The sequence below is a fragment of the Coloeus monedula genome (genome assembly GCF_965178545.1).
Source record: "Coloeus monedula genome assembly, chromosome: 9".
Lineage (NCBI taxonomy): Eukaryota > Metazoa > Chordata > Aves > Passeriformes > Corvidae > Coloeus > Coloeus monedula.
In genome coordinates this window covers 1,964,031-1,990,135 of record NC_138789.1, presented here as the reverse complement: position 1 = coordinate 1,990,135, position 26,105 = coordinate 1,964,031, and the positions used below count along the sequence as shown (strand labels likewise).

General features: G+C 41.1%; 2 protein-coding genes across 7 annotated transcripts in view; both read left to right on the top strand.

Moving 5' to 3' along the window:
* The window catches only part of RABGAP1L (RAB GTPase activating protein 1 like), a gene marked incomplete at its 5' end in the record, with an annotated part of 238,535 nt that overhangs the window by 72,309 nt on the left and 140,121 nt on the right, over positions 1-26,105 (top strand). The window lies entirely within an intron of this gene.
* GPR52 (G protein-coupled receptor 52) lies at positions 7,830-8,915 on the top strand (the record flags this gene model as incomplete). The annotated part of the gene is made up of 1 exon (XM_082287042.1): positions 7,830-8,915. The coding sequence occupies one exon, from the start codon at positions 7,830-7,832 to the stop codon at positions 8,913-8,915; it is 1,086 nt and encodes a 361-aa protein (XP_082143168.1).

Below are 26,105 nucleotides of genomic sequence, written 5' to 3'. Positions count from 1 at the left end.
GAACTCATTAAATCAAAATTGCTTGCCTTTTAAAAGGTCATGCTGTAGTTGAAGAGAGCTGTTTGGCTTGCAGTGGGTGAAAAATCGAAGCGGGCGATCACAATGTTTGGGATTTTTTTTTAAATAGCTTTAAAATTTCTTATTCTAGCTCTGCTGAAGTGGAATTACTGCTAATACTGACTGAGCTTATGCTCCTGCCAGGTGAGCTGGAATCCTTTTCAACATACACTTTCTTGGTGCCCACTTGAAATACGCTTTTAGAATACCAGTATCTGTGGAATGTAATTCCTGGCTTGACACAGACAGAAGTATTAGTAAAAGCACAAGTATGTCAAAATATGCCTCCAAAAAGTTTGACTGAATGCAGTACTAAAATCTCTTACGTATTATTTTGAAATACGGAAAATGATTCCCACAGGAAAGGAAAGGGCAATGTTACCTGCACTGTGCAGACTGTTCTCTATATTTCAGCATTTCTTCATTTACAGTTCTCTTAATTGCTATCTTTTGTCCTGTGATTTAATACTTTAATCATCTCTTGAAAGATGGGAGCAGTGGGAGATAGTAAGTTGGTGTTGTTTTGCCAGTATCCTTTTCTTTTTCTTTTTTAAACTGCTGCTAGTGTAAGAGCAGGTGGTTTAGTGTTAGTGGCACCTGCATGAAATTGTCTGAGGGCACAGGTTGAATTTTTTGCTTTTCATACAAGAAGTTTTTCTTGTGCTTCTTATAATATATGGTCAGTCAGTAAATAGCATCCTTCTGTAGCTTATGTGCTGTTTAAAGCAAATGCTCTTTGGTTCCTGAAAAATGTTAATTATCACCATTCAGTTGGCTGCACAGCATTTCCCTGAAGTAAATTCACTTCTTGATTGGTAGCTTATTGCGCAGAATTTTATTTCTGTTGATTCAGGACACAGGAGTTTGGTGGTGGTATTTGTCACTCTGGACTGAGCTTCTAAAGTGGATTCAATTTGTCGTAGGACCGTGAAGATCATCTTGAGGGAAGCTCCTCCTTAAGGAAAATGTTCCTTTGTATGAAATTCAGGAAAGTATTTGCTCTGTATGCATCCCTGCCCATGGTGGGGAGAGATGGAACAAAATGATCTTTTTAAGATCCCTTCCAACCCAAAACATTCTGTGATGCTATGAAATACAATCCATGAGATCACAGGCAGTAATGTTTAAAGGGAGATTGTAGCAATTTACTCCAAAAACTTGCTTAATATTTATTAAATACATGACTAGTATTAGGAGTAATTTGAAAGTTTTGAACTTTAGAAGCATTCAATGTAATTGTTGCTTAACAGCATGAAAAGACTGCAAAATAAATAAACTTGCAAATGTGAATGCCCATCTCTCTCTACTGATCCGCATGAAAAAAAACCCACTTGCCCATTTCTTCTTGTTCTGCATCACAGCATCCTAATTACCTAACACTGATGTGATCCTGGCTCATATTTGCATCATTAGAAACAGCAAAGGACTGAGCTGAGTCCAGCTGAGGATCAGGCTGAACCTGAGCCTCCTGGAGGAGTACTGGTAAATATGCAAAGGGATCTTCAGCTCCCCTCACATCTCTTGACCATTTAGAAGGCTGCTGTCCCCTTCCAGTCCTTCCTGAACTGCCCTCACCCTTGACTCCAAATTGCACCAGCCCCTTCCTTCTCCCCCCGCTGCTCTGCTGCTGCCACCAAATCCAGCTTTGCCCTAATGCAGAAAAGGCCTGTGATGGTTTTTTTCCTGTACCCATGAGGTAAGAGCTCCACAAGAGCATCTGCAATTCAGAAATGCACCTGTGTACCTGGTGTCTCTCGATCTTTGTTGCAGCACAGGCTATGTGGGCCATAGCACTGTGAAATGATTTATGGCATTCTTTAGGATCGTAGGGTGGGAGGGAGAAGGGAAGGAACTGATTTCTGGTAGCAAAAGTGATAAGTGAGACTAGCAGGTGGAGAAATGGTTTAAAAGTTTCTACAATACACTGTTTCCTTCACAACTGACACTTCTGCGTTTTCACCACTGGCCCAAGTGGGTTTAGCCTTGATGAGGATGAAGACAAACCACAACAAGAAAACTTCTGAGCTGCTGGTGGGAGTCACAGGGAGAGTGGTCAGACACTGGAACAGGGGCTGTGAAAACTCTGTCTGTAGAGATGTTCACAGCTCAGCTGAATGGAGGACCCAGCACAACATGGCTTAAGTGTGGTGTTGGATCTGATTTAGAACTTTGGCCCTGTTAGGAGCAGGACATGGGGTCAGATGGTACCCATAGGATATAAGGAGTTTGAGAAGCCTAAGCTTGTTTTGAGACAAAATGAAGGGTTTATTTGTATGTATGTACTCCTTATATCTCATCATACGCCTGTGCTGAGGTCAGAATCCCTGTGTGTTCTGTGTGAGCACGAGCTCTCCGTGGCAGGTTTTAAATAGACAGCTGTAGTGGGTGGATTTGGGGAAGAGGCTTTATATTCCAAATACCAAACAGAACAGAATTCTGCCTTAAATACAACACTGATATGACTTCATAGAGCAACTTCAAACACTTAATATGATGTAGAAAACCCTATCTATGTACACACAATTTTTAATGCAACAAATGATTTTCCTTCCTCCTCTGCTACTGTAAGCTGCACTAGAACTGCAAGCTTTATAGAATAGAATTATTCTGGAGGCATTAAAAGCAGAACCAGGTTGTCCATAAGATACATGGACAAGTAAATGCCAGAGGTATTTAAGATTGAAAATAAAGCAAACTGAAAGGAAGAACTTTGTTCTTTAGGCTTAGGAGAAAGTATATAAAAGAAGAAAATACTGTAAAACAAAACAAAAAAAAAGGAGTTGGGCAGAAAAAATAGAAGCTGATGAGTTGGTATGTGTATAAGCACTGTCATTCGGGTCTGCATCTAAATAAATAACTACTGTGTTCCTCATCCCACACTCTCAGCTGCACCTCCTTGCTCTCATCAATGCCTTTAAAAAAGATTTTACGGAAATTATTGTTGTCCATTTAATCCAGCTGACCATCCAGTAATTTAACAATGAAAGACTTCAAACCAGAAATCAGTGGTGTGATTGAGCTGCTGCTTCGTGCACTGCAGGGATTGCTTCCATCAGTCCTGTTGCCTTACAAAAAAAAGGATTTAGGAAACAAATACTGCTATTCCTTTCCAAACAGAATGACTAATAGATTGTTTTCTTGCTTGGAGCTTCTAAATCTCCTTCCATATGGACTTCTTCTGTCTGAGAAGCTTTATCTGGTTTCCTTGCAGGGTCACACATCACCGCTGCTTTCACAGCCTTGCTTTGCATACACAAAGCTCATGCTCCTACCACATCCCCTCTGTTTTCAGCAGGATCAGATGGTGCGAGTCTTCTGTTTTGTATGGCGACTTGTGTTGTTTCTAGCTGATGTAATTTATAAAGAAGGTGTGGAATTGCTCCTTCTATTCAGCTTGAAGAGTGCTCAGTTCTCCAGCTGGATGTAACCAGCTATGGGAACTTGTACTCCATGTAGGATGCTGCCTTGCTGACAGTAAGGCAATTCTTCCAGTAGAACTTTTCTCTTTCTCACTTTCTTCTCTTAAAACACAGATTAAAACAAAATCCTGAAGCATGTTTTGTTTAAAACTGTGCCAGAGGCCCAAATGTGTCTCTAATCTCCAAATAAAAAAACTTTTCTCGTTGAGCTTTTAACGTGCTGCCTCTGATACAACATTCTGCTACAGCTACATTTTGTAACATTCCCTCTGTAATTCAGTAGTTTCATCAGGACTGGTTGATTTCTGCTTAATTTTCACTTGCCTCTAAATATACGTAAACCAAGCACAACTTAGTGCCGTCAGCATGCTGCAGTTTATAGCGAGTGGCTGAGGTGATGAAGCCGCTGGCAGCTTGCAGCATGACTGGATTTTTGGTAGTGAAGGAAGCCTGCTCGTATTCCCAAAGAAGTCAAACTTCCCTACTTTTTACGTTGTCCCTTTAGCTGTAATTTCTTTAGAGGACATGCTTTACGTGCATCTAGAACCAGCCAGCAGAGGCTGCCATTGATTTTCCTGTTACCTGCTCAGCAGAGCCTGGGTTTCTTGCAGCAGACCTGAAACATATGGCTGCTGTTAGTGCTTGTTCTCAGATTGAGCACTCTGGGCACACGCAGCAGGCACCAGCTGGGGCTGACCTGAGATCAAGGTGACTCAGTGGTTACTGTGACATTCGGAAGCTTTAGTAGTTATCAGTCCTTAAATCTGTATGGAGCAGGATGTACCAAGCACGTAGTTCCTGTGGTCTGCTTTGTCAGGCTGTACCTTTGCTTATCTCATGCCCCTGTGTACCTTTGGGGCTCCTAATGTCCATTTTAAGGTGTTTTGGCCCTTTATATCCCTGGTGCCAACCACGATCTGTCCCAAGGAGAAGTGGGAGAAGTACTGGGCACTGCCATGCCTGTGCACACTGTTTATTCTCCTCCTCCTCCCCCACAGGAAGAGTGGGAAGAGGAGGAATAAAAATTGCTCCCTATTGTTCTGTCCATGGTATGGATAACTGGACCTTAAAGCTGTGCTCAGGGACTAAATTTAGTCATTAAGTCTGTTGTTGCAGCCTTTTACCATTCTGAGGTATCAGAGATAGTTGAATTTTTTCCTAAATCCTCTGATAGAAGACTTTGGAATGATCACATGCCCTTACTGCAAACCACTTTTACACTGCTGCAGTTTGTGCTGCTTCACGTTGCTACAGACTTGTCATTCAGGCTTGGACATTTGCTCCAGGCAGTACTCGAAATACAAGATGTTAGCTCAGGAGCAGCTTATTAAAAATTTGCCTTTGGTTTGCCTTGGAACTAGAAGGATATAAATCACTGTAGTTTCTAATGACTTGGTTGGTTAAAGTCTCCTATACCATCCAAGACACGTCTTCTGCTGATCAGTAGCCCAAAATGCTGTTCTGTGGTTGGTATTTTGGTATCTAAATTTGCTGTTTCAGTGTCTAAGGATGCATGGAGTGTCTGTGTAAGATAACTTTGATGGTTGTACTTCTGTGACTGGGTTTATTTTTGGGAAGCGCGAAGTAAACAGAAGTTCTGAGTACTTAATCAGGGAATAGCTGCATCTGTTTGCAGGAGGGGAGAGCTGAGCTAATTGGTTCAGTTTGGAAAAGAATATGGTTCAAGTATTTGTGTTTAAACTGGTGTTGAAGCAATTAGGGCGCTGTTAGGGTACTACTAATACTGGTCCAGTGTCAAAACCGGGTACAGATGAGTTTGTAACATATATGTGTTAAGTTTGGAAGTAATTAATTAGGGGACGTCATTAAAAAGGGGGCTGTAATTTTGTCTTTTAAGGAAGACTAGAAAATTTGTGTGGAACCATGGCAGGTATTTTACCAAGCTAAACCTTAGCAGGTGATGCTTAAAAGGTGTGCGCGGCAATTAGTAACGTGGGAATAACGTGGGATTGTTGGAGTAAACAGCGTTAGCGGGGTGACGACGGTGGTTTGTTAGATTATGCCTGGGTTATGTATGCACATCTCTCTGCGAGGGGTGTGTTGGCTTCCTCGGGAGGCTCCCGGAGCGCAGCGATTCGCGCCGGGGTGCCCGGCTCGCTGGGGCCCGCTGCCCGGCTCGGTCGGGCCCGCTGCCCGGCTCGGTCGGGTCCGCTGCCCGCGCTGCTCCGCTCCCGGTGCCCGCTGGCGCTCCCGGTGCCCGCTGGCGCTCCCGGTGCCCGCTGGCGCTCCCGGTGCCGGCGGCGGCGCCATTGGACGGAGCGGGAGCAGGGGAGCGGCCGGCACCGCTCCAGCGCTCCGGGCTGCGGCGGGAGGAGGGGGAGGAGGAGGAGGAGGAGCGGCTCAGGTGCAGGCAATCATCGCACGGGGGGAGCGGGGAAGCAGCGGCAGCCGCTCCAGCCGCACCGCGGTAACAGGACTCCCTGTCAAGTGTTGGACATAGCGGCTGGCGAGGATGCGTGTAGGTGAGAAAGCTTCTCTATTGCTTTAGCAGGGAATTGGAGAAAGGAGTGATTTTGTACGTGCTCTGTTGCTTATAGACAAAGGGAGCGAATAGGCGGAAATATTCGGGGATGTTATAAAATCTGAAAGGACTTTCTGTACAGCGTGGCGATGCACGACAGGAAATTAACTCCAAAAAGAATGCTTTCTCTCAAAGTGCTGCGACAGAATTGAACATTTGGCTTTTCTAGTATCTGAAATTCCTCCTGAAGACACGGCAAGGACTATCAGAAACATCAGAGAGATCCTGGTACTTTTAAAGAGACTTAAAGCAAATGCGAGCTGAATGACCTTGGAGATCATTTGATGTGGATTCATTAATTTTCACTGCTAGTCTTCTAGTCTCAGGAACTCTAGGATTAATGATGGTTTTAACATTTTAGGGGCCTTTCAAAAACCAAGATTGTATACATATAATTACCTGCCTAATGATTCCTGAACTAATCAAGCATTTACTTAAAACTGAATACAGAAGATGCTTTCTTTTAATGTTTTCTCTCTCCATAGCTGTGAATAAAATGAACAAGGTAATGTCCTGCAAATAGAAGAACAATTTTTTAAAGCAACTATTTATTATGCAGATCATCTAATAAATACAGAAACCTTAAACCCCTGAGAAGATGAAGCTGATCAACAGAATAATGGAGTAGTAAACAATGGCAGCTTTTCTAGTCAAATCAGCATTTCATTAGCTTCCCAGCAGAATGCAGATGGAAGTTTCTGAGCTCGTTGTGTGGGGGTTTGTGAAATGATTCAGTTGTTGCTACAGAGGTGAGCAATATCATGGATATACCTATGAACTCCTGGGTACTGAGCCACTATAGTAGATATGGCAGAGTTTCTAAAGATGATTATTTTAAATTGCCATTGCTGAAATTAAATTCAAGAGGATTTATTTTGTCTGTGGGGACACTGAATTATGATTCTGGCATTCGTAATTGTAATGGACTATAACTGTTTAAAGGAACTGTAAATATTGACATAAGTCTCCAAAATCTATTCTTAAATTATTTTCATTTTTAAATGAATAGATACAATCTTCCTCATTGTATGTGAGATGTATGTTTGCTTTCTTGGGAGCCAGAGGACAAATCTGCCTCATCCCCCACCTGTCTCCCCCTAAATAAAATTCGTTATTCATATCCAAATAGTGGTGAGTCTATTGGAATTAACCTTGACAAAAATGTTTTCCTTACCTTTCCAATGGATAGCATGGATAAGATGGAGAACCATCTTCTGAACTGAACAAGAAAAGATAGCGTTAGAGGATGAACTTTTTCCTTTAGTCTCCAGTCAGTCTGTGATTTAAACTAACACGTAAAGATTATCTCCAATAACTGCTGGTCCAGGAAACCTGAGCTGTACTGAGGTTCCTCCTTCCCTTCCTCTCCCTCTCCCCAGTATATCCCAAAGTAACTGACTTTCTCAGGAAAATAAGTCAGAGATTTCCCTCCCCTCCTTCCCTGGGAAATGAATGTGTCTCTTTTGTCAGTTTTTATTTCTGTTTGTTTTAGAAGTGCCTTGTGTTTGCTAAAGATGGGTCAAGAGCACTGGAGGAGCTGATCAGTGGCCTTTCTCTTTCTGGCTTTTGTTTTTCTTTTCTTTCTTTCTCTCTTTCTTTCTTTCGTTCTTTCCTTAAAGCCAAGGTGTGCCAGAGGTGATGCACTGATGCTGAGGAGGCATCAACAGCTATGGGACTCTAATCCTCTCACATGTAAGCACTGGCAGTGTCTGCAAAGAGAGATCGTGAGACGCTGAAGCAGAGTTTAGCTGCTGTTCAGCAGGTCACCTGCTCACTAAGGCTCAGATTGCACAGTTCCCTAAGCACAAAACATGAACCAGTCCCGATGGATTGAATGGAGGACTCTGAATATGAGCAGTAGTGTTATGAACATATCTGAGCACCTCTCCTGCCCTCTTGGATTTGGTCACTACAATGCAGTTGACATCTGTATCCTTGAGACAGTCGTTATTGTCTTGCTAACATTTTTAATTATTGCGGGTAACTTAACTGTGATATTTGTTTTCCACTGTGCTCCACTCCTGCATCATTACACCACCAGCTATTTTATTCAGACCATGGCCTATGCTGATCTTTTTGTTGGAGTCAGCTGCTTGGTTCCTACTTTGTCACTGCTCCACTACTCAACAGGTGTCCATGAGTCCTTGACTTGTCAAGTTTTTGGATACATCATCTCTGTGCTCAAAAGCGTATCTATGGCATGTCTTGCTTGCATCAGTGTGGATCGCTATCTCGCTATAACAAAGCCTCTCTCCTATAATCAACTGGTCACACCTTGTCGCTTGAGAATCTGCATCAGTCTGATCTGGATATACTCTTGTCTGATCTTCTTGCCTTCCTTCTTTGGTTGGGGAAAACCTGGTTACCATGGAGATATTTTTGAATGGTGTGCTACCTCCTGGCTAACTAATGCCTACTTTACTGGCTTTATCGTGTGCTTACTATATGCTCCTGCTGCCTTTGTCATATGTTTCACCTATTTCCACATCTTTAAAATTTGCCGGCAGCACACCAAAGAGATAAGTGATCGGAGAGCTCGATTCCCTAACCACGAAGGGGATGCTGCTGGGGAGACTGGGCACAGCCCCGACCGCCGCTATGCCATGGTTTTGTTCCGGATAACCAGTGTGTTCTACGTGCTGTGGCTCCCTTATATCATTTACTTTCTGCTGGAAAGCTCGAGGGTGTTGGAAAACCCAGCACTCTCCTTCCTAACAACGTGGCTTGCTATAAGCAATAGTTTCTGCAACTGTGTGATTTATAGCCTCTCCAACAGCGTGTTCAGGCTGGGACTGCGGAGACTGTCAGAGACAATCTGTTCATCTTGTATGTGTTCAAAAGACAGGGATGTACGGGACCCTAAGCCAAGGAAACGGGCTAATTCCTGCTCCATTTAAAGAAGACGGGCACATGTAATCAAGTGCAGAGTTTTGATAGTATTTGTGGTATCTGGAAACTTGCCAGAGAGAAATGTTTACTTGAGCAGCTTGCCGTGGTGTTAGAGTGAGTTTAAAAGGGATCCTGGAAAAGGCAAAGGCAGCTGTAAGAAGGGTCACTGAACTCTTGTGAAATTGTCGGGAGAACAGTTCAACAGAGATGATGAAGAAAGTCAGAAATAAAAATCTTCCAAAGGGCATGGAGTAACTACCACATCAGAGGAGGCTCCTCATAAAACAAATTAGTTAGTTACTATCTTACCTTTTCCCCCTTGTAGCCAAGTTGTCTTTGTGTCAGAATACACTGTAGCCTTCAGAATTGTAATAGATTTAAGAGGAAGCAATCAACACCACAGTATGCAGCTATCCGTAAATTATATACTTGAGGACTGTAGTAGGTACTGCAGGTAATAATCGGCTCTATCTCTGCTCACATATTGTACAATTTTCAGTTGTACAAAATATCTGCAATGCATAAACCCTACCCTGGGCATGATGCTTTGGGATGAACTGGCTCGTTTTGGTACAACTTGCACAGAAGCTCTCCCTCTCATTTCCCCGTTTTTTCCATGCTGTGCAACCCTTATATTCCACTGCCTGCAGGTGGGTGAGTTGACGGTGCCTGTGAGGTAAACTGAGTCCCAAACCATTCTTTCTGCAGGAAGCAATAGCCCTCCCTGGCTGGCTGACTGCAGCTGCCCATGTACAATTTCTTCAGTCGTTCCCTCTGTTGACCCAGTTAAATCAGTGCACAGTATCAATGTAGTGCCCTTTAGGGTGTACTAAAGCTTTTCCTTACGGGTTCCACAGATGCAGACATGATAATGGCACACAGCAGTGTGCAGCACTGCCTAGAAAATGAAAACTAACCAACCCTTTTCTTTGGGAAATGTCAAGAGCTTACTGTTGTAGCTGTCAGTCTGTTGTGTGAACCTCACTTGCACATAGCGTATTTTTTTTAAGAGAAAGCGTAAATTGTGCCTAATGTTTTCATAGCACATGGAATAGGTCAATGCTACCGGATTAAAAATTCACACTTGCTTCAAGAGAAATACTTCTGTGCAGCTCTTTGTTAGACACGTGTTCTCAGAGGAGGTGAACAAGACAGTTCAGTGTTAAACACAGGCCAAGAGCTTTGGTGTGTCCTTGTGTACTGAGCTGACTTTGATTTTGCAAGGGCACACATTAGGTTTGTGTAATAAATTGCCAGGGGTTCAGATGCATGTCAGTCAATATAATACTTAAATTATAACTTTGAACCAAATATCATTTTCTTAGATGGTTATTGGCTTTTTAAAAAGGCCCAATTATTGATTATTGGTGCCTTTTAACACTGCACTATTACTCCTTCTTTCACCAAAATGCATATGTAAAGATTGTGCCTATTACTTTTTGTAATGAAAGCTGACCACGTGTGCACACTTGTGGTTTGACTTTAGAGCTCCCTTAATGCTGTACTCTTTGTTTTGTTGAGGTGGTTCTGAACCCCTGTACATTTTTTTAACCCTGTAAGAAAGTTGAAACAATGGAATAAAGTAGTATTATATCAATCAAACTCAGCCTTGGCGTTAGTTCCCTGATGTTACACTCTGTTCTCCTTGAAGTTCCTTTCGGGTTAGGACTCGAGTGAACAATTTCAAATCCAAATTTCAAAGCTGCTTACTTGATGTCTAAAATGTTCTTATTCTGGTTTCTGGCATTGCTTGTCTTCAGAGTAGATTCAAATGTGACTTGAAACATTCCTGGAGCTGAGCTGAGCTGCTGCTGACACCCGGCTCTCACAGGTTTTAGGGAAAAATGAATGGTATCCTTCACACGGATCTCGTAGTGCTCCATGTCTACAGGAATGTATTTGCTGCCTTCTTTTGACAAGTTGATGTTTATTTTGGGAGGCTCTTTTGGCTCGCTGCTGCTCTGTATGGTTGTGTAACCCCAACTCTTCAACAAACACGATGTGGATTCATTTCGTTTTGTCATTATTTTGTCATTTTTTCCTCCTTTAGTAGGCCCTCGGTGGGCAAGACTTAGGCAAGGAGCAATGAAATATCCTATTTCTCACAATTCACAAGGCTGGTTTCCTACCAATCAAGTCATTTTATATCTGTGCTCCAGAGCTTGCTGCTTAGAGCTTCTCATTTTCACTGGCATTTCTGGTGACAAGTTTCTGTGGGACCTTCTGAAATTCAAGAAAAGTTCTAGCAAGTGCTTGAAGTCGAACTAATGTTTCTTGAACCCAGCCTGCAGGCAGCAGATGTGTTGTGAGTGTGGTACTGTAACTCCAGATGTGTAGGAACACCCAAGCAAACTCCCTTGGGTCGGTTGTGCCTTAGCTGAACCCTGTTTGTGTGACCTCAGCAAGTGCAATTGATGTACAGCAACTTCAAGCTTTATTGCCCAAAAAGGGTAGGTCACAGGTAGGGCTTGGCCTCAGGGGCTGCACCACAAAGCTTGCTCACTCTGAAGGGCACAGGTAGCATTATGTTCCTCTCTGCCATTGTGTTCAGTGTGTGGATTTGTTGGGTGCAACTAGAGATTTCCTTCTTCCTCAGGCTGTTCTTGGAGGGAGAGAATATAGGAGAAATCCAAAGCCCTGGAACTCTCTTGTAGGATCCAAGGTTCTTCACCCCCCTTTCAAAGTTTTTTGTTGAACATTGGCTTCATGTTGTTGGTGCAAGAACACTGTTTTGTGTTCCTGGACCCTGAAGTTCAGCTGCTGTAAATTCACATTTCAGCCTGTTCTCTATAATCTCCTGGAATCTGTCAAATTAAACATTCTCAGTGGATTTAAGTATTGCTTTTCTTCTTTCTGTTTCCCAGGTGACCAGATTTGACCTGGTCAGTCACATGAATCTTTAAATTTAGTGTGTGTGTTTCATTTTATGGAAGTGTTTTCTAAATTCATGATCTAAAATTTTTATTTGAGGGACATTCTATTACTGTTTACTAATGCTGTCTGAGGATTCCAGCTGGTGCTAAATTCTCTTCCAGAATTAGAACGCTGGGTATTTTAATGGATTAAAAAAGTCACAGAAATTCCAGTCACCCAATCTGTCACTTTGGATTTTCATTCTGTCATTATATAAAATCTGAAGTTCTTGTATGAAAACCTGATTAAACAATGATACTTTTAAAGCTGGCTCCCACTTTCATGGGCCTGAAGATCTTTATGATTTACGAAATACCTGGTAAAGAGGAGACCAGACACTGACTAAAGAAGTTGATGCGAAAAAGTCATTGTTGATAATACAGGTAATGAAAAGGAAACAGCTGTAAAATGCAAAATGAAGAAATGAAGCTATATGCCTGATAGATAAGCAAAACAAATAAATATATATACACACACACACACACATATATATATATATGTATGAAAAACTCCTTTATGCAGGTAGATTATGTAGTGCTGTTACATTTCTCTGGGATACTTAGCTTGCAGCACACCAGGGGCAACGTCAAGGTCGATTGCCTTACCATTTTTTGGAATGTCATGTCTGCAGCCCAAGGAAAAGTCCAAACAATGGTGTAATGGCAGCAAAAGAACTACCAGAAAGGTGTTTTTTTCTTCACCAAATTCTATGTGCTTCCTTATTTTCTGGCTGAGTAAATTTCTTCTTAAAATGCTGTTCTTTAAAGGGAAAGGGAACTGTAGTGATGAAAAACACATTGCTATCTTTGAAGGTTTACTTACTGTCTTATAGTAAGATATTCTTTCCCTCTTTCTGCTTAAGAATCCATTTTGTAATTGTATTCAGTAAAGCATGAGGTATTGTGCCAGTTTTATTTTTGTGCAGTCTTTGTGCTTCCTCTGCTGAAAAGTTGGGAAAAGTTGCTTTGTTGAGCTGCCTTTACAGGTAGTTTAGGAAGACCTTTTAAAAACAGTGGTTTTATTGGTTAATGATTAATTTTCATTCATTAGTGTTTGGCAATAGAACGTCCTTGAGTACACTTAGTTTTTACACTCAGCAAAAGTAGTAAAATGTCCTTTTATGGGTAAATTAACTTAGCAGTCGATATTAGAAATTGAGATTTAATGAGGAGTTATTTCATTAGCTATTTCATTTCAACGTGGAGCTCTTTTATCTTTCCATATTACAGCTGTAGCTAAACACATGAGTATACAGATGCTTTATTTTTTAAAGTTGGTGTTGGAATGCCGGGGATCTGCATCTCTGAGCCCAGGTCGCTGCTGTTCCAGGGTGGGAATATCCCTTTAGCAGCTCTCCAGCTCAGGTGCAGCACGCTGGGCAGCCCTGTGGTCCTGGAGCTGAGTTTGCCAGGGAGCAGTGCCAGAGGTTCAGCAGGGGGAGCAATGTCAGTGAAGGTGGCAGTGGCCTCCCCAGCAATCCACCGGGACCAGCTGATTTGCAGCTCTTTAGTTGTATTGTCCCTGTCACCAAAAGGAGAAGTTTAAGCCTTTTGACTTCATCCCTGCCCGCTGTTCCCTCTGGTGTTTTTTTAATGGATAGAATGGTGCATCTTTCTACCGAAGAACTGAATTTGATTGATTTTGTTGGGGTTTTTTCATTGAAAAGTTTCATATATGTCATTTGAATGGCCAAACCAAGCCATTAACTGCTTTGTTAACCAGATGCCAATTACTTTGTAGACCTTTCCAGAAGTGGCAGCATCACTGAGGTAGTGTTTTCCTGTCATTTGCAGCATTGCCTGGAACATTGCTTAAAGATAGCACTTTCCAAAGATTACGTGTTTTTTGCTAAACCAAATACAGAGGTCAAGTAAAACCTGATTTTTTTTCCCCCTATTTTACACAGACATATTTAATGTTTTTCTAAGTATGTGCTGAACTTATGCATAGATCTCAGCATTTTTAGTTGTTAACCAAAGTCTATGCCATTATTGTTGATGGGATGAAAGCGATGTAGAAGGCTATTCAAGAGGAGATGGATTTTTCTCCTCATTCTGTAAAGAAATTCTTCCTTTCCCCATCTGATACTAGGGCAATCCCCTGAGCTCCATGAGCTGTAAGTGCTAAAGGAGTGGGATGTGAATGGAGAAGAAGCTGTTAACGGCTCCATGCCCCAGCACAGCCCTGAGAAAATCCGGAAATCCCTCACTTTCGCATCCATAATTTCTTTGGGCTCCTCCTTTGTGCAAGTACTAGGAAAGGTAGGATGAATGTAAGGAAACCTTAGGGCTTTCAGCTGCACTGACCAGTGGCTAGGAAGAGTAATTTCTGGCAGTAAAATCTTTGGGACTTTATCCCAGTCTTACACCATCTGTTGCCAGACTTAACCCTCTGGAGCAGACTGTGACACCGGCGCTGCAGGGTTTTCGTTATAAGCACCAAAAAGGTGCTTATAGGACAAAAAAAAAGGTGACTGGGAGCAAAATGAAACTTTTCTAAGTGCAGTGATTACCAGGGAAAAGAGTTTCTTCTTTCCTATGCGATGTTGATCCCTGCCTCAAAGCTTGCAATCTAAAATGTGCAGCTGGCAGCGTTAGGAAAAGAGACAAACACCAGGGGTTTGAGAAGGGGAAGCTCAGAGATGACAGTGTCATCTGACATGTGAGGGCACTTGTGCATCTTGACAGCATTACTCTTTGTTTCTTTGTTTTCTTTAAATGTCTTTTTTTTCCCCTCCTTCTGTGTATTATTTAAATAAGCAGAAATTCTTCTCCTCATGGAAGAAGTCCATTTTATGAGATAGTTAAATGAGGGATAGGGTAGTGGTTTGGGCAGGTATAACAGAGGGTCCCAAGTCACTTGTGAAAACACATACTACTTCAAATTTCATACACTTTAGGCAGGAACATCTTTAAATACCTTTCCCAGGTGAGGGCTTCCACTCCTTGTATCACCTCTCCACTGTTGTTTATGCTTGTGCAGGTATTACTGAAAAGTTCTTGTGGGACAACTGAATTTAGAATCGTAAATGGACAAATGATGTTTTCCATGATAGAGTAAATTTGTTCTGCCTTAGGAAAGCCACTGGCTGAACCTCCTCATATCTTGGTTGGTTGGGGTCATTGGCAGCTCTGCACAAACTCAGTTTTGGGTAGTGGTGGGTAGGGCTGAAGCACCTGTCTGTCCTCTGCTTAAACTCTTACTGGTGAAGTTAATCCTCTACAGATGGGGTGGGAGACAGCTGAAGGCAATAATGCCTTAAACTGCCCCAGCAAGACTTTTCAGAGCTGTGTTTGAGTTCTTAATGGTAAGGAAATTTGTTATAATTTTAAAAAGAGAGGACTATATGCTGTGAGTAATGAATTGTTATTAGGTCAAGAACAGAGTAGTCTGGTTTTCATCTGTGCCCTGAGCAGGCCAGAAGGATCTTCATTTGAGAATTTTACTATAATCAGGTAGTTTTTCAGGCACTGCAGTTTTTGTAGGGAGTTTTAATGCAACTGTGTGTGCATAAGGATTGTAAATAGTCATAGAATGGCAAGGTTTCAGTGGCAGCTTTTAATGCATTTCAAGGGCTTTGGGGAGCACTTTGTGGCTCGAGTTGGGTATGTTCTAAGTGTGTGCTGAAATTGCCAAAGCCAAGACAGCAAACACAGGCTGTAAATGCAAGATGTTTATCCAAAACTACTCTCTCTGTCATACTGGATATTTGATACTGTCCTGGCAATTATCTCATGTTGGTTTATGAAGATGCTCTACAGAAAAGAAGTCTGACACACGTAAGCAGAACTATGTGCTGCCCTAATGAAATTATGTTCATGATTTTTGATTTTTCAACTCAGGACTCACATGTTTTCTGTGATCTCTCACTTTGGGAGCTTGTAATCAATTCATCATTTTCCTTTTCTGGCTGTGCTTTACTTGATCTCTGGCTTTTGGGTTTTTGAAGTTCAGTTTTAAATTAGAGTTTTCAATCCAATTTTGCCATTTTGTAGCTGTGTTCTTCGTTTGACTCATGTAAAAACTTTTGTGGAGTATTGGAAAGGTCATGTCCTTGAAGGGAACTGCATCCAGTCTGAAATGTACTTAGGCTGCATTTCATTGTATCTGAAAGAAGTCTTGCTGTACCTTGTTTACCAGATTTCAGGTGTCGTGGCAAGAGCCTCAGTGACAGATAACAAGTTCTCTAACATCCTCTCTTGGGCTAAAACATTTGCCTCTGATTTTGTTTGTAAAGGTTGCTAACTAAAGAAACTATTTTGGTGGTGAAACAGTATTTTGGATGGGGTTTATGGAGATAATTTATGTGTCTGTTGTATTTCCTCTGGCTGTGATGGTGGAACAGGAAGGTTATTGCTTACATGCTGCTGGAAGTTCTGTCCACTTACCCCCTCCCTTTTTTGGGAAAAGAATGTCTGTGATGGTTGGTCATTGGTACAATTGGACTTGAGTGATCATCTTATTTTATGAAATTCATTGCATTAGTAATGCCTGTAATTTGAAAATAAAAATCATAACGAAGTGCTCTTGTAATAATGGTATTGATTTTGTTTAAAAATATACCAAGATGAAAATTCTTTACATTGGTATAAAGACATTTGAAATGTGGTGTATGTGAGGACTACCTGCTGATAATTTGTTTTGGGAAAGATTTGGATTTCAAGGGCAGATGAAATTCAAGAGATTAAATATCAGTTCTGAAGAAAAGCAGGTCTTGCTTTTCATGCAGTAATAAAATGAATTGAATCTCTTTCCTGTCAAGGGATTTTTGGTTTCTGTAAGTCACATTATAGAGATGGTAGTTTAATGAGCCATGGCTTTCCAAGAAGCGTTGAGATATTAGTAATTATAAAAATAATTAAGAAGATTACTAGAAATCATCTCTACCATCACCATGATGTGCCTGGACCTTGCATCCCAAATGTAACTAGCCCAAGGTAGCACAGCTGGAAGGAATTCTGAGGAGCGGCAAAGGAACTCTTTTTCTCTAGAGGAGAGTTAAAGTCTCTAGGATTTTCCAACTTAGAAAGGAGGATTAAGGTACAGGGGAGTTTGAGAGATCTGTGGGGTTGGGATTGTCCTGGGGGAGAACTGGGCATAAATACCCACTATGAAAACCAACTGTGTGTGCAGTGAATCATGGGAGACACTGACCAAAGACTCTCTGGACGTAAAAGCTGACATGGGTTAAAAATTCAGGAGAGTTTAGGGAGGAACAGTGTGTTAAATGCTGTCATCATCGTGCTTCTGGCCTGAGAGTCCATGTGCTGCAGAGTACCCGAGGCTGGGAGACTGGGGTGGGGGAGGTTGTATGCCCGAGGATGTTTGCCCTGTTCTTATCCTCATCCTCAGGCATCTGCTCCTAGTTGCTGTTGATGCCAGGGCAACTACGGGCAGACCCACAGTGTCTGCTCTTACCTTCCCTCTCTCTTCCCTCAGTACATCCTTACTGCTTCTCGTTTACTCACTCTGGATGTTCCTTTTCACATTTGGTCTGTCAGGAATAGAATGCCCAGTTTACTTCAGCTGCTTTTTCTGAATAAAATTGTGAGTGAGAAATGAACATCTGTGGCTGTGTGTCTTTGTATGTGTGTGCAAGGTGGCAGTGAGGGAAATGTCAGGATGATCAGCTGTCTCCAGCTTTCCTTGCTAGGGAAACAAAATACCTTCTGGAAAAGCACCAACAAGCAGTTGTGAAGGGGACTGTATTGCTAGTTCTGAGATCAAGTATTTGGTGATATACTTCTACTTGGGAAAAAAATATATGTAGTAGTTAAGAGCCAAGCTGTTTGATGGGCAGTCATAGCAGAAAGGGCTTTTTAACCCTATCTCAATAGCAGGACTTTTTAGAAGCCAAAGGGATGCTGCAAAAGCAGGGTTGCTGACACTCCACATGGGTAAGTCGAGTACCCCAACCAGTCTGCAGTTGGTTCAACAGAAGTCCAACAAGTCCTCCACAACTTGTATCAAACCTACAGGATAAAAGAAAGGGGACTGCCATGTTGTATTCAAGAAAAAAAAAATCAGTGATAAAATTTCTTTGCCCTGACAGCCTGTGTGGCTGACACACAGCTTGCAGTTCCCAACAACCAGCTGGCATTTTCTCAAGTACTTCTGCACTCCCCAAAGTTAATAATGAAGTAACAGCAAAGTCGAGGCAAGTACCTTAATGAGCTGTGATGAGGATCCAGTCCAACAACATTGTTCCACTCCTAATCAGCCAAATGTTATCTGTTTTCTGAAATAATGTGTTATCTATCGAGAAAAGAAACCAGAACTCAAACTAGATCTGGAAAGAACTGTCACTGCTGTATTTATAGAATTGGAAACAGCTCTGCCTGTCAGCAAATCTCCAAAACTATATATCCTTGCTAGTTTTCTAGAGAGGAAGGCTGTTCCATCCTACTCCTTTCATTTTAAAATTGGATCAGTTAACATAGGTTTGACCCTAATAACATTTTCTCATTTGCTTTTAAAACCACTATTGGTAGTTATGTTCTGTGAACAAAATGTGATTTTTCTTTTATTTTTTTTTAAGGTGCATTCTTGGTCAATCCTTTGCTAGATTTGAGTGCCTGAATCCTGAAGTGGATTCTCTGTGCTCAGATTTGTTTTCCTGTGTTGCAGCTCCATGTACTCCTGCACCTTCAGGCTAGCTTGGATCATCTTGCTCTTCTTCATGTTGTGGAAAAGATGGGAAAATGTCAGGCAAAATTGCAGTTTGGGATGTCAGTGTTTAAGCTATTTTGACGACTCAGTTTGTCTTTTTTGTTTTCTTAGAGCAGAATTTCTCATCATGCTTGCAGAAGCCAGCAAGACCATGAGTATTTTTGGGTTTTTTCTCATAAAGTAATGACTGTTTGAAAAGAAAAGTGCTTGTACAGAAAACTTTGAAATTTCAGGTGGATATTTGGATTATGTTGTAGGGTTTTTTTCTGTTACCATACTGGAAATACTGTTGTCACTGACAATTTAAAATACTGTAAAAGGAAGGTGTGGGCACTGGCAGGCGTTTCTAATATGTCTCCTAACAATGTTTGCAGTCTAGAAATCATCAAGACTTGGCAATCTTTTTATCCAAAAGCATTTCTGTAGCTTTTCAGTATGATTGTATGTTAGCATAGTTACTTATGTACATTTTGGTCCAACCCTTCATTCCTTCTGCAGAAAATTCCCATTCCCTCAGGGGAACCCAGGAACTTTAAGGAAGTTTGACTCAGTTTTGCATATTCAGCCTAGCAGTGATATGGCAAGCCCTAAATCCTGATTTTTTGGGAGCTACACACACGACTCACGAGATCTCCTTCACAGCAGCCCAGAGTGGAGCAGGGGCATTGCTAATGAAACAAATGTGCCTCTGTGTTTGTGTGCTCGGCTGGAGACAGTGTGTGAACATCTGTACCAAAAATCCCATCTCTCATCTCTGTTTAAAAATACTGCTGAAAAATCACAGACCATGAAAGAGGGAAGGGAGAAAGAGCACTTAGCTCTCCTGTGTTGCATTGCACTTCACATTTTCAGTCTGCTTTTGGAATAAGCCAGTTGACAGGCAGGATTTGACAGCAGCATTATTTTCTCAGGCATGTAAAAACACTACTTCTAGGAATATTATGTGATATTATTTCACATTAGTACAAAAACCCTTTAAATATAGATTGTTTTGGTAAACCCAGAACAGCTCAAATAATATCCTTGAGTTACACTTTTAAAAACTTTGTATCTCTACTTTGTATCTCCAAAGAGTTTGGCTAAATTTTATTTTAGTTTCTTTGTCGAGCCTTCTCTTTCTGCCTAATTGCATTGCTTTGATTTTGTTTAATTTAATGGGATATTGGCCATTTTTCCTTGAAGTGAAATATGACCATATGAATATAAAAGGCATTAAACCATTCCATGACTAGATGAAAGATTGAGATTTAATCTTGATTCGGTCTTACTTTTGTTGCTGTCATCTGTTGCTGTCCAGTTTGTCTGATGGACTGTTTGAAAAATCAAAATTAGAGTTGGAATCTCAACTGCTATAGGGAGTGTGTGGGGGACTTTTTCTGAAAAACCTTATTTTCTATTTATATGAGACTGTAATCTTAAAAAAGAAAAATGTTCTCTAACTGTTTTATGGTGTGTAGAACTTTTGTTCTTTTGCTTCCTTGACTGCTGCTACAAGAAGCCTTTTTTCATCCTGTGAGAACTTTGTGCATACCAGAAGGTTGTTGGCCACACTTCAGTTTATTCTTCTGCCTTGATCGTCCACAACAAAATAACCTCAAGCCTTTAAGTCAAGTTCAGCCTGTGGCTTTTGCTGTTAGAACTGGATGGAATGATTTATCTTGATTTAATCTCTTCACTCTTGCTTCTTTGCAGCAGCATCTCTGGCAGTGTTTGAGTTGACCTGCTTTCTTATTAATCAGTTTCACTCAAAATTAGGGCAATATTAGCATACATTGTGTTATATTTGGATTTCATTCTTCTTGGAGTTCGATGAATTCACAGTTAGAATGGGAATTCAGTATTTTGTGCCATGGAATTGTATCCTGGTTTGGTAACTATTCCAATCTTTTAGGCCTGGTTCGGAAGATTGGCAGCAAAATCATCGCTCTGAATATGAATGTAAAAATATTCGTATATTTATAATTATTTTAGTTGTAACATTTAGAAAATTGTCACTAACTTTGACCCAGTTGTTTACTTCTCCTAACAGATGTGTAGTTTTGATAAAGCAGCATGTCTGAAAACTTGCTTTCAACACTGATAGAAAGGGCGCTTTTCTTCTTTTTGGTTTGGTGGCTTGTTTTCAGAACAAGGAATATTGTTCAAACACATAGTGAGAGGCTGTAAAAATGGGCAATGTTCAATTCACACTCATTTCGTTATTAGCTGGGAACTCACAGGAGGTAAATCTGTGTTTAGGGAAAGGCACAAATCCATTCTGAGCTGGGGTGAAGGAGAATGTCCTTCCTCCTCACCCTGTCACCTGCAGAGATCCCATCTGGGAGCGTGGAATGAACTCCAGATTGGGACTGGAACTCCTCCAGTCGGTGTTACCGAAACCTTGAAGCAAACAGAACAAAGCACAACCAGAGTCATCCTTTGCCAGCACTGACCCCTCAATGACAAAATGGTTTTCAGTGAGAGTGATACTGCAAAACATTAATTCCCTTCAGCCAGTGTGGGAAGTTGTGGAAAGGTGTAGGTTTGAAGTGTGAGCAGAATATTTTGCCTAAAACCTTCACCTTATTTGTGAGGGTGTTTCTTTGTATTGTTATCAAATATTGGCTTGTGGAGCAATTCATTTTTTACACCTCTGATTAGTTAATTTATTTCTCTCAGTAGGGCAGAGAGTGAAAGAAAAGAGAAGTAACTTTGTTATATTCACCTTTACTGGGTCTGATTTCTGTAATTTTCTTCTTTTTTTTTCCTATTAATATAATTTATTTAGACCTGTGAAGGAGAAGATTACTTAGAAAAGCTCGTTGCTTTTTTAATTCCTAAATTTTTATTAATTACTAAATTTTATTACTAAAAATTGCTTAGGAAAAAAAAGATTGGTTTTTTTGGCGGCTTCGAGCAGCCACTTTTTCTCCTGGTTGTGCATCATTATTTTTATCTTGAAGAAAATACCTGATGATCCAGATTCGATCTGTTCTGGCACCTTCTCAGTCTCTAAGCTTATGTTCTCTTTATACTCTTTAACCTTCAACTAATATTTTTTTGTATTTCAGGTATAAATTCTCTATCTGAGAGAAATCCACCTTCCCCCTCGCCCCCCCTAATTATGAAGATATGACCAATATCCAGATGGATTCTAATCAATTTTGCACTTCTTGATGCTCCCTGGTTGCCTCTCAGAGGTTCCCTCTTCCTGGCCTCTCAGTAACCTCACTGCTCCTCTTCCAAACCTCAGTATTACAAGGTAGATACCCACAGGGAAAGATCTTTAAATTTAAAGGTCATTCTCAAATGGCTGTTAGAGTGGCAATAATTAATCAAGAACAGCGAGGACTTTTGGAGACAAAAATTGTATCTCACGGCCTTTAGAGCTTTGGATATTGTGATCCTTTTTGAGGTGTAGCAGAGATAGAACAGCACTTGGATACCTGGGGATTTAAGGTAAAATTCCCAAACACTCACTTGAAGCTCCTAAAAAGATTTGGGCTGATTTTTCAGGATTGCTGAGCAACCAAAAATCTCATCTAGGTAATGCAACAACTGTGGAGTTCTTACTACATCAAGTAAACAGTCTTCACAGATAGTCTGTAGGCTTACTGGGATCTGAAAATTGATTATTTTCTTTTAACACATACATTACATGAGAATAATTTTTTTAGTCAAGATAGGGATTACAGTTATTTAATCTAAATCTACTTTCTGATTGTTATGTTGTGTCCCTGGAACCGATGGTTACACTACTGACAGAAATGCTGTTACCAGTTAAATTTAATGGGTTGTTTTCACTCTTCCTATTTTTCATTCATTTATATATATATTTAATTTTTTTTTATTTTGTCATTCTTCTCTTTTTCTGATTCTGCCTTTTCCATGTAGTTGTAGCCAGGTTTTTTCAGGCTTTTCTAGCAAGCAGTGCTCCATGTTCTCCTGAGAGCATTGTGGGTGGAAGCAGAACGAGTGGAAGAGAGAAAGAGCTGTTGTAAGAGGGGACTGAAACTAAAGGAAGTTTGAATTCTTTGCAAAGGTGTGTTTAGGTGGTTCCTCCTGATAGCAAGGTGTCAAATAGCACATTTTCTACTGCTGCTTTTTAGTTTAAGTTGGGAACTGCAAGTCTCCACAGCATGAACAATTAACAGAAAGCAGTTGCAAACCAAGAAGGATTTTGATCAACAAAAACTATGTGCAAGACTCAGAGTTCTGCTCCAAAAGAGAGATTTTAACCGAATTAAAAACATGGGTGAAAGGTTGAACAATATGGGGGTAAATGAAATCAAAAGAAGCAAATGCTGGAGCCTCTTTGCCATTGCTTGCGTGGTGGTGGCACCCATTGCACCCTCATGGAGGGCTTGGTCTTGCTGGGCTGTGTTTCCATTAAAGTTATTTTTTAAGTTGGCTGTGCTCCTAAACTCAGCAGTCCTACTTTGTCTGATGTCCAGGATGGCTGATAGGGTGGGTGACTTACACTGCTCTTCATCTGTTGGATGCGAGATTGGTATAAGAAATAAAATAGCAGCTAACAAATGGGTGGCAATAAATCACAATTCTGCTCTGTTGGAACAGACATTTTTTCTCCTATCTCTTCCATCATCCAGTAGAGAATTTTTTTTTAACTTCTTCTTAATGTCAAGAAGCAGACAACATCCATTCTTTCACTCTGTTTTTTTCCAATTCCACCGTTTATGTAACAAAACAATTCTGTTAGAAATAGGAATTTTCTTGAGGCTGGTACTGTTACATTTGTATGTGCTATCTTGATATGAGCAATAATAGCTGTAAAACAGGGTTAGAAAAGCATCAGCTGAAACTGTTGCTTGGGAACACCTTGTTTGCTCAGTCCCTGGGAATTCTTGGTGTGAGGCAAGACTGCACCAGAGTGATCAGCAGCATCCCTTGTCCAAGGAATGAACCGATGTCTTTAGTGGGCCAGGTATGTAACTCTGTGGAGATGATTGATGCATTTTAAAAAAAATGAAGTTTTAGAACTCTATTTCTTTGTATTGTCCCCACCAATCACACAATTCCAAGCTTTTATGGGACTGTGTGAAGAAGGGCCTTGCTAGAATTGTACTGTTACTTTCCTGGCTTGTAGGGAGCAGGGCAAGAGGACACAGCCTCAAGCTGAGCCAGGAGAGGTTCAGATTGGACCTCAGAAGGAATTTCTTCACGGGAAGGCTGGTCAGGCATTGGAAGGGGCTGCCCAGGTTGGTGGTGGAGTCCCCATCCCTGGAACTGTTCAAGGAACCACTGGACGTGACACTCAGTGCTCTGGGCTGGGTGACAAGGTGGGGATGGTTCCTAGCTTGGGCTCGATGATCTTGGAGGTCCTTTCCAACCTAATTGATTCTGTAATTCTGTGAAACTGGAGGCTTAGCAAAGGCTTTCTCAGGAAAGCTGTCAGTGCATTTCTCAGGATAACCAGACAGGCCGGTTTCCAGAGTTTGGAAATTTTCCTCCTTAGAGTGTGAAGAAAACTTCTGCTTCTGATGAGGCTGCATTTTGTACAGATCGACCCCAAAAATACCTTGGAACAAAAACCAGTGAGAAAAATCTTACTCTGACATTAGTGACAAGTTTGTCCCCGTAAAAATAATTTGAAGAATCAGAAGAGTGGTGTGAAAACTCCATCCTGGGGCATCAGCATGCTTCAGTGTAAAGGAGGCAAGTGTTCAGCAGCTCCTTTTGTTACAGGCAGTGTTCTAAAATCTCATGGATGCTGCAGCCTTTGGCAGAGGTAGCTGTGTGCTCTGACTGAACCGAGTGTCATTCTGTTACCATCCTGAAAGAAATACTGTACAGTGAAAAAGGAACTTTTTGATACCAACTCAACCACTCTTCCCAGGCTTCCAATTACAGTAAGTTGTTCACATTCATGGTGCTTCTAGGTGGGTAAGAGGATGGGGATAATGTCCAAGCTATATGGTCAGGGCAGTAGAATTCTGGTAAGAGTCTAGGTTGTTAGTGCAGGAAATAATGTTTCACCACTACATACAGCTTTCTAAAGCCTGAGTAAAGCAACAGGGTAATTCTAATACTGACATGGATGTGACTGTGGAGGCTTAAATCAGTGGTTTATAGGATTGTTGTAGTATTGCTTATGGGAAGGTTATATGAGTGATAAATTGTGTTGGTGGTGTATTTATGGAGAACGTGGAGGGGGATGAACTACTAACTGGAAATAAATGTAAGGCTTTGAAGCCCTGTTTGTGGTGTAAGTCATGATGTGTTGTTCAAAACAGGGAGCTGAGAAAAGGCATTATTCCTGTGAATAGATCCGTCCTGATTGCTGTAGTGATGTTCTCCAGGTGCCTCATGCTGCAGATGATGTTGATTATTGTTGATTGTCGCGTGCCTTTTACTGTCTGCTATGCAGGTATAGAAGCAAAGGTCTCAGTCCTCCTGTCCTCCCCAAAAGAACAACTAAGTGCTTGAAGTTACCAAGGAAAGAGCAGAATTAATTTGTTTTAATAATGATTGAAACACAGCTGACCACAAAAGTAAAAGAAAATGAAGGCACAAACCTGTGGACAGGGGCGTAATTGTGGTTCCCTTTGTGAAAGAAATTGTGCTGTACGTTACTATGTGAGAACTAACTTCAGTCTTAGAAAAATAAGAAAAGTGACACAGAAGAAATTGATGCGAGAGCAACTTGCTCAGTTACCTGAATATCAAACAGAAGTGTGTACACAGCAACAAAGAAGGAAGTTTTGGCCAAAATTTAAAACAAGGGTGATTTTTGTCATGGATTTTAACCTCTCAAGCTACCTCTACTCAAGCCCTCAGGACCACCCCCACAGAAATAAAAAAAAAAACCCACTCTAAATGTAGTGTTCCAGCCTTTGAGAAATACGTGTGTGGGTTTTGGTAAGTAAGTAGCTGGATATTCACAGGTACAGCAAGTGTTGCATTTGCCATCAGTGCTGGGCAGGACAGATTTGTAGAGGCAAGGATTTAGTGAAAACACAGATTTTGAAGTAATTTGTTTTCTTTTTCTGACCTACTGGTCAGAAACAGGTTTTTTTTAACAACATTAAAACGGGCAACAATTAAAAATGCCAAGTTCTTTTCCTGTATGTGTCAGTGAAAATGACCTCCTGCTGCCCCTGGCCGTGGGTATTGGAAGGAGATACAAACTGAGAGAAAGCTGGAGTAGGTGGGAAAGATTCATTTCCATAAGAAATGAGGCTAAAAATACATTTTAATGCATCGCTAGTAGTGATGTATTGGTGAGAGCAGGTTTCATGAAAAGCTGTCTTAGGCAGTTAGAGGATAATGTTGTTCTGTAATTGGGCACTGAAAGCAGCCTTGGGATTTTTTGCTACCGGTATGGGAGAACTGGAAAGATAAAGGAGAGGTCGAAGAGTGGTGGTGAAGCTTTTTCAAACAGATTTGAAACAGAAACAATACCCTTGAACACTCTGAATCACAAGATGGTGTGTGAGTGGTGTCAGTGCTAGCATTTAGTCACTGCTGTTAAAGGTACTGAAACAGAGCATGTTTTCAGGGGGAAGACAAAGTTCCCTGAAGCCTGCTCAACTGATTCAACAACAAAACGCTTGGGAGAATAAAGAGAAGGGATAATAAATATGTTGAAAGTGGAGTGTGTAATAGACTGCTGTTAT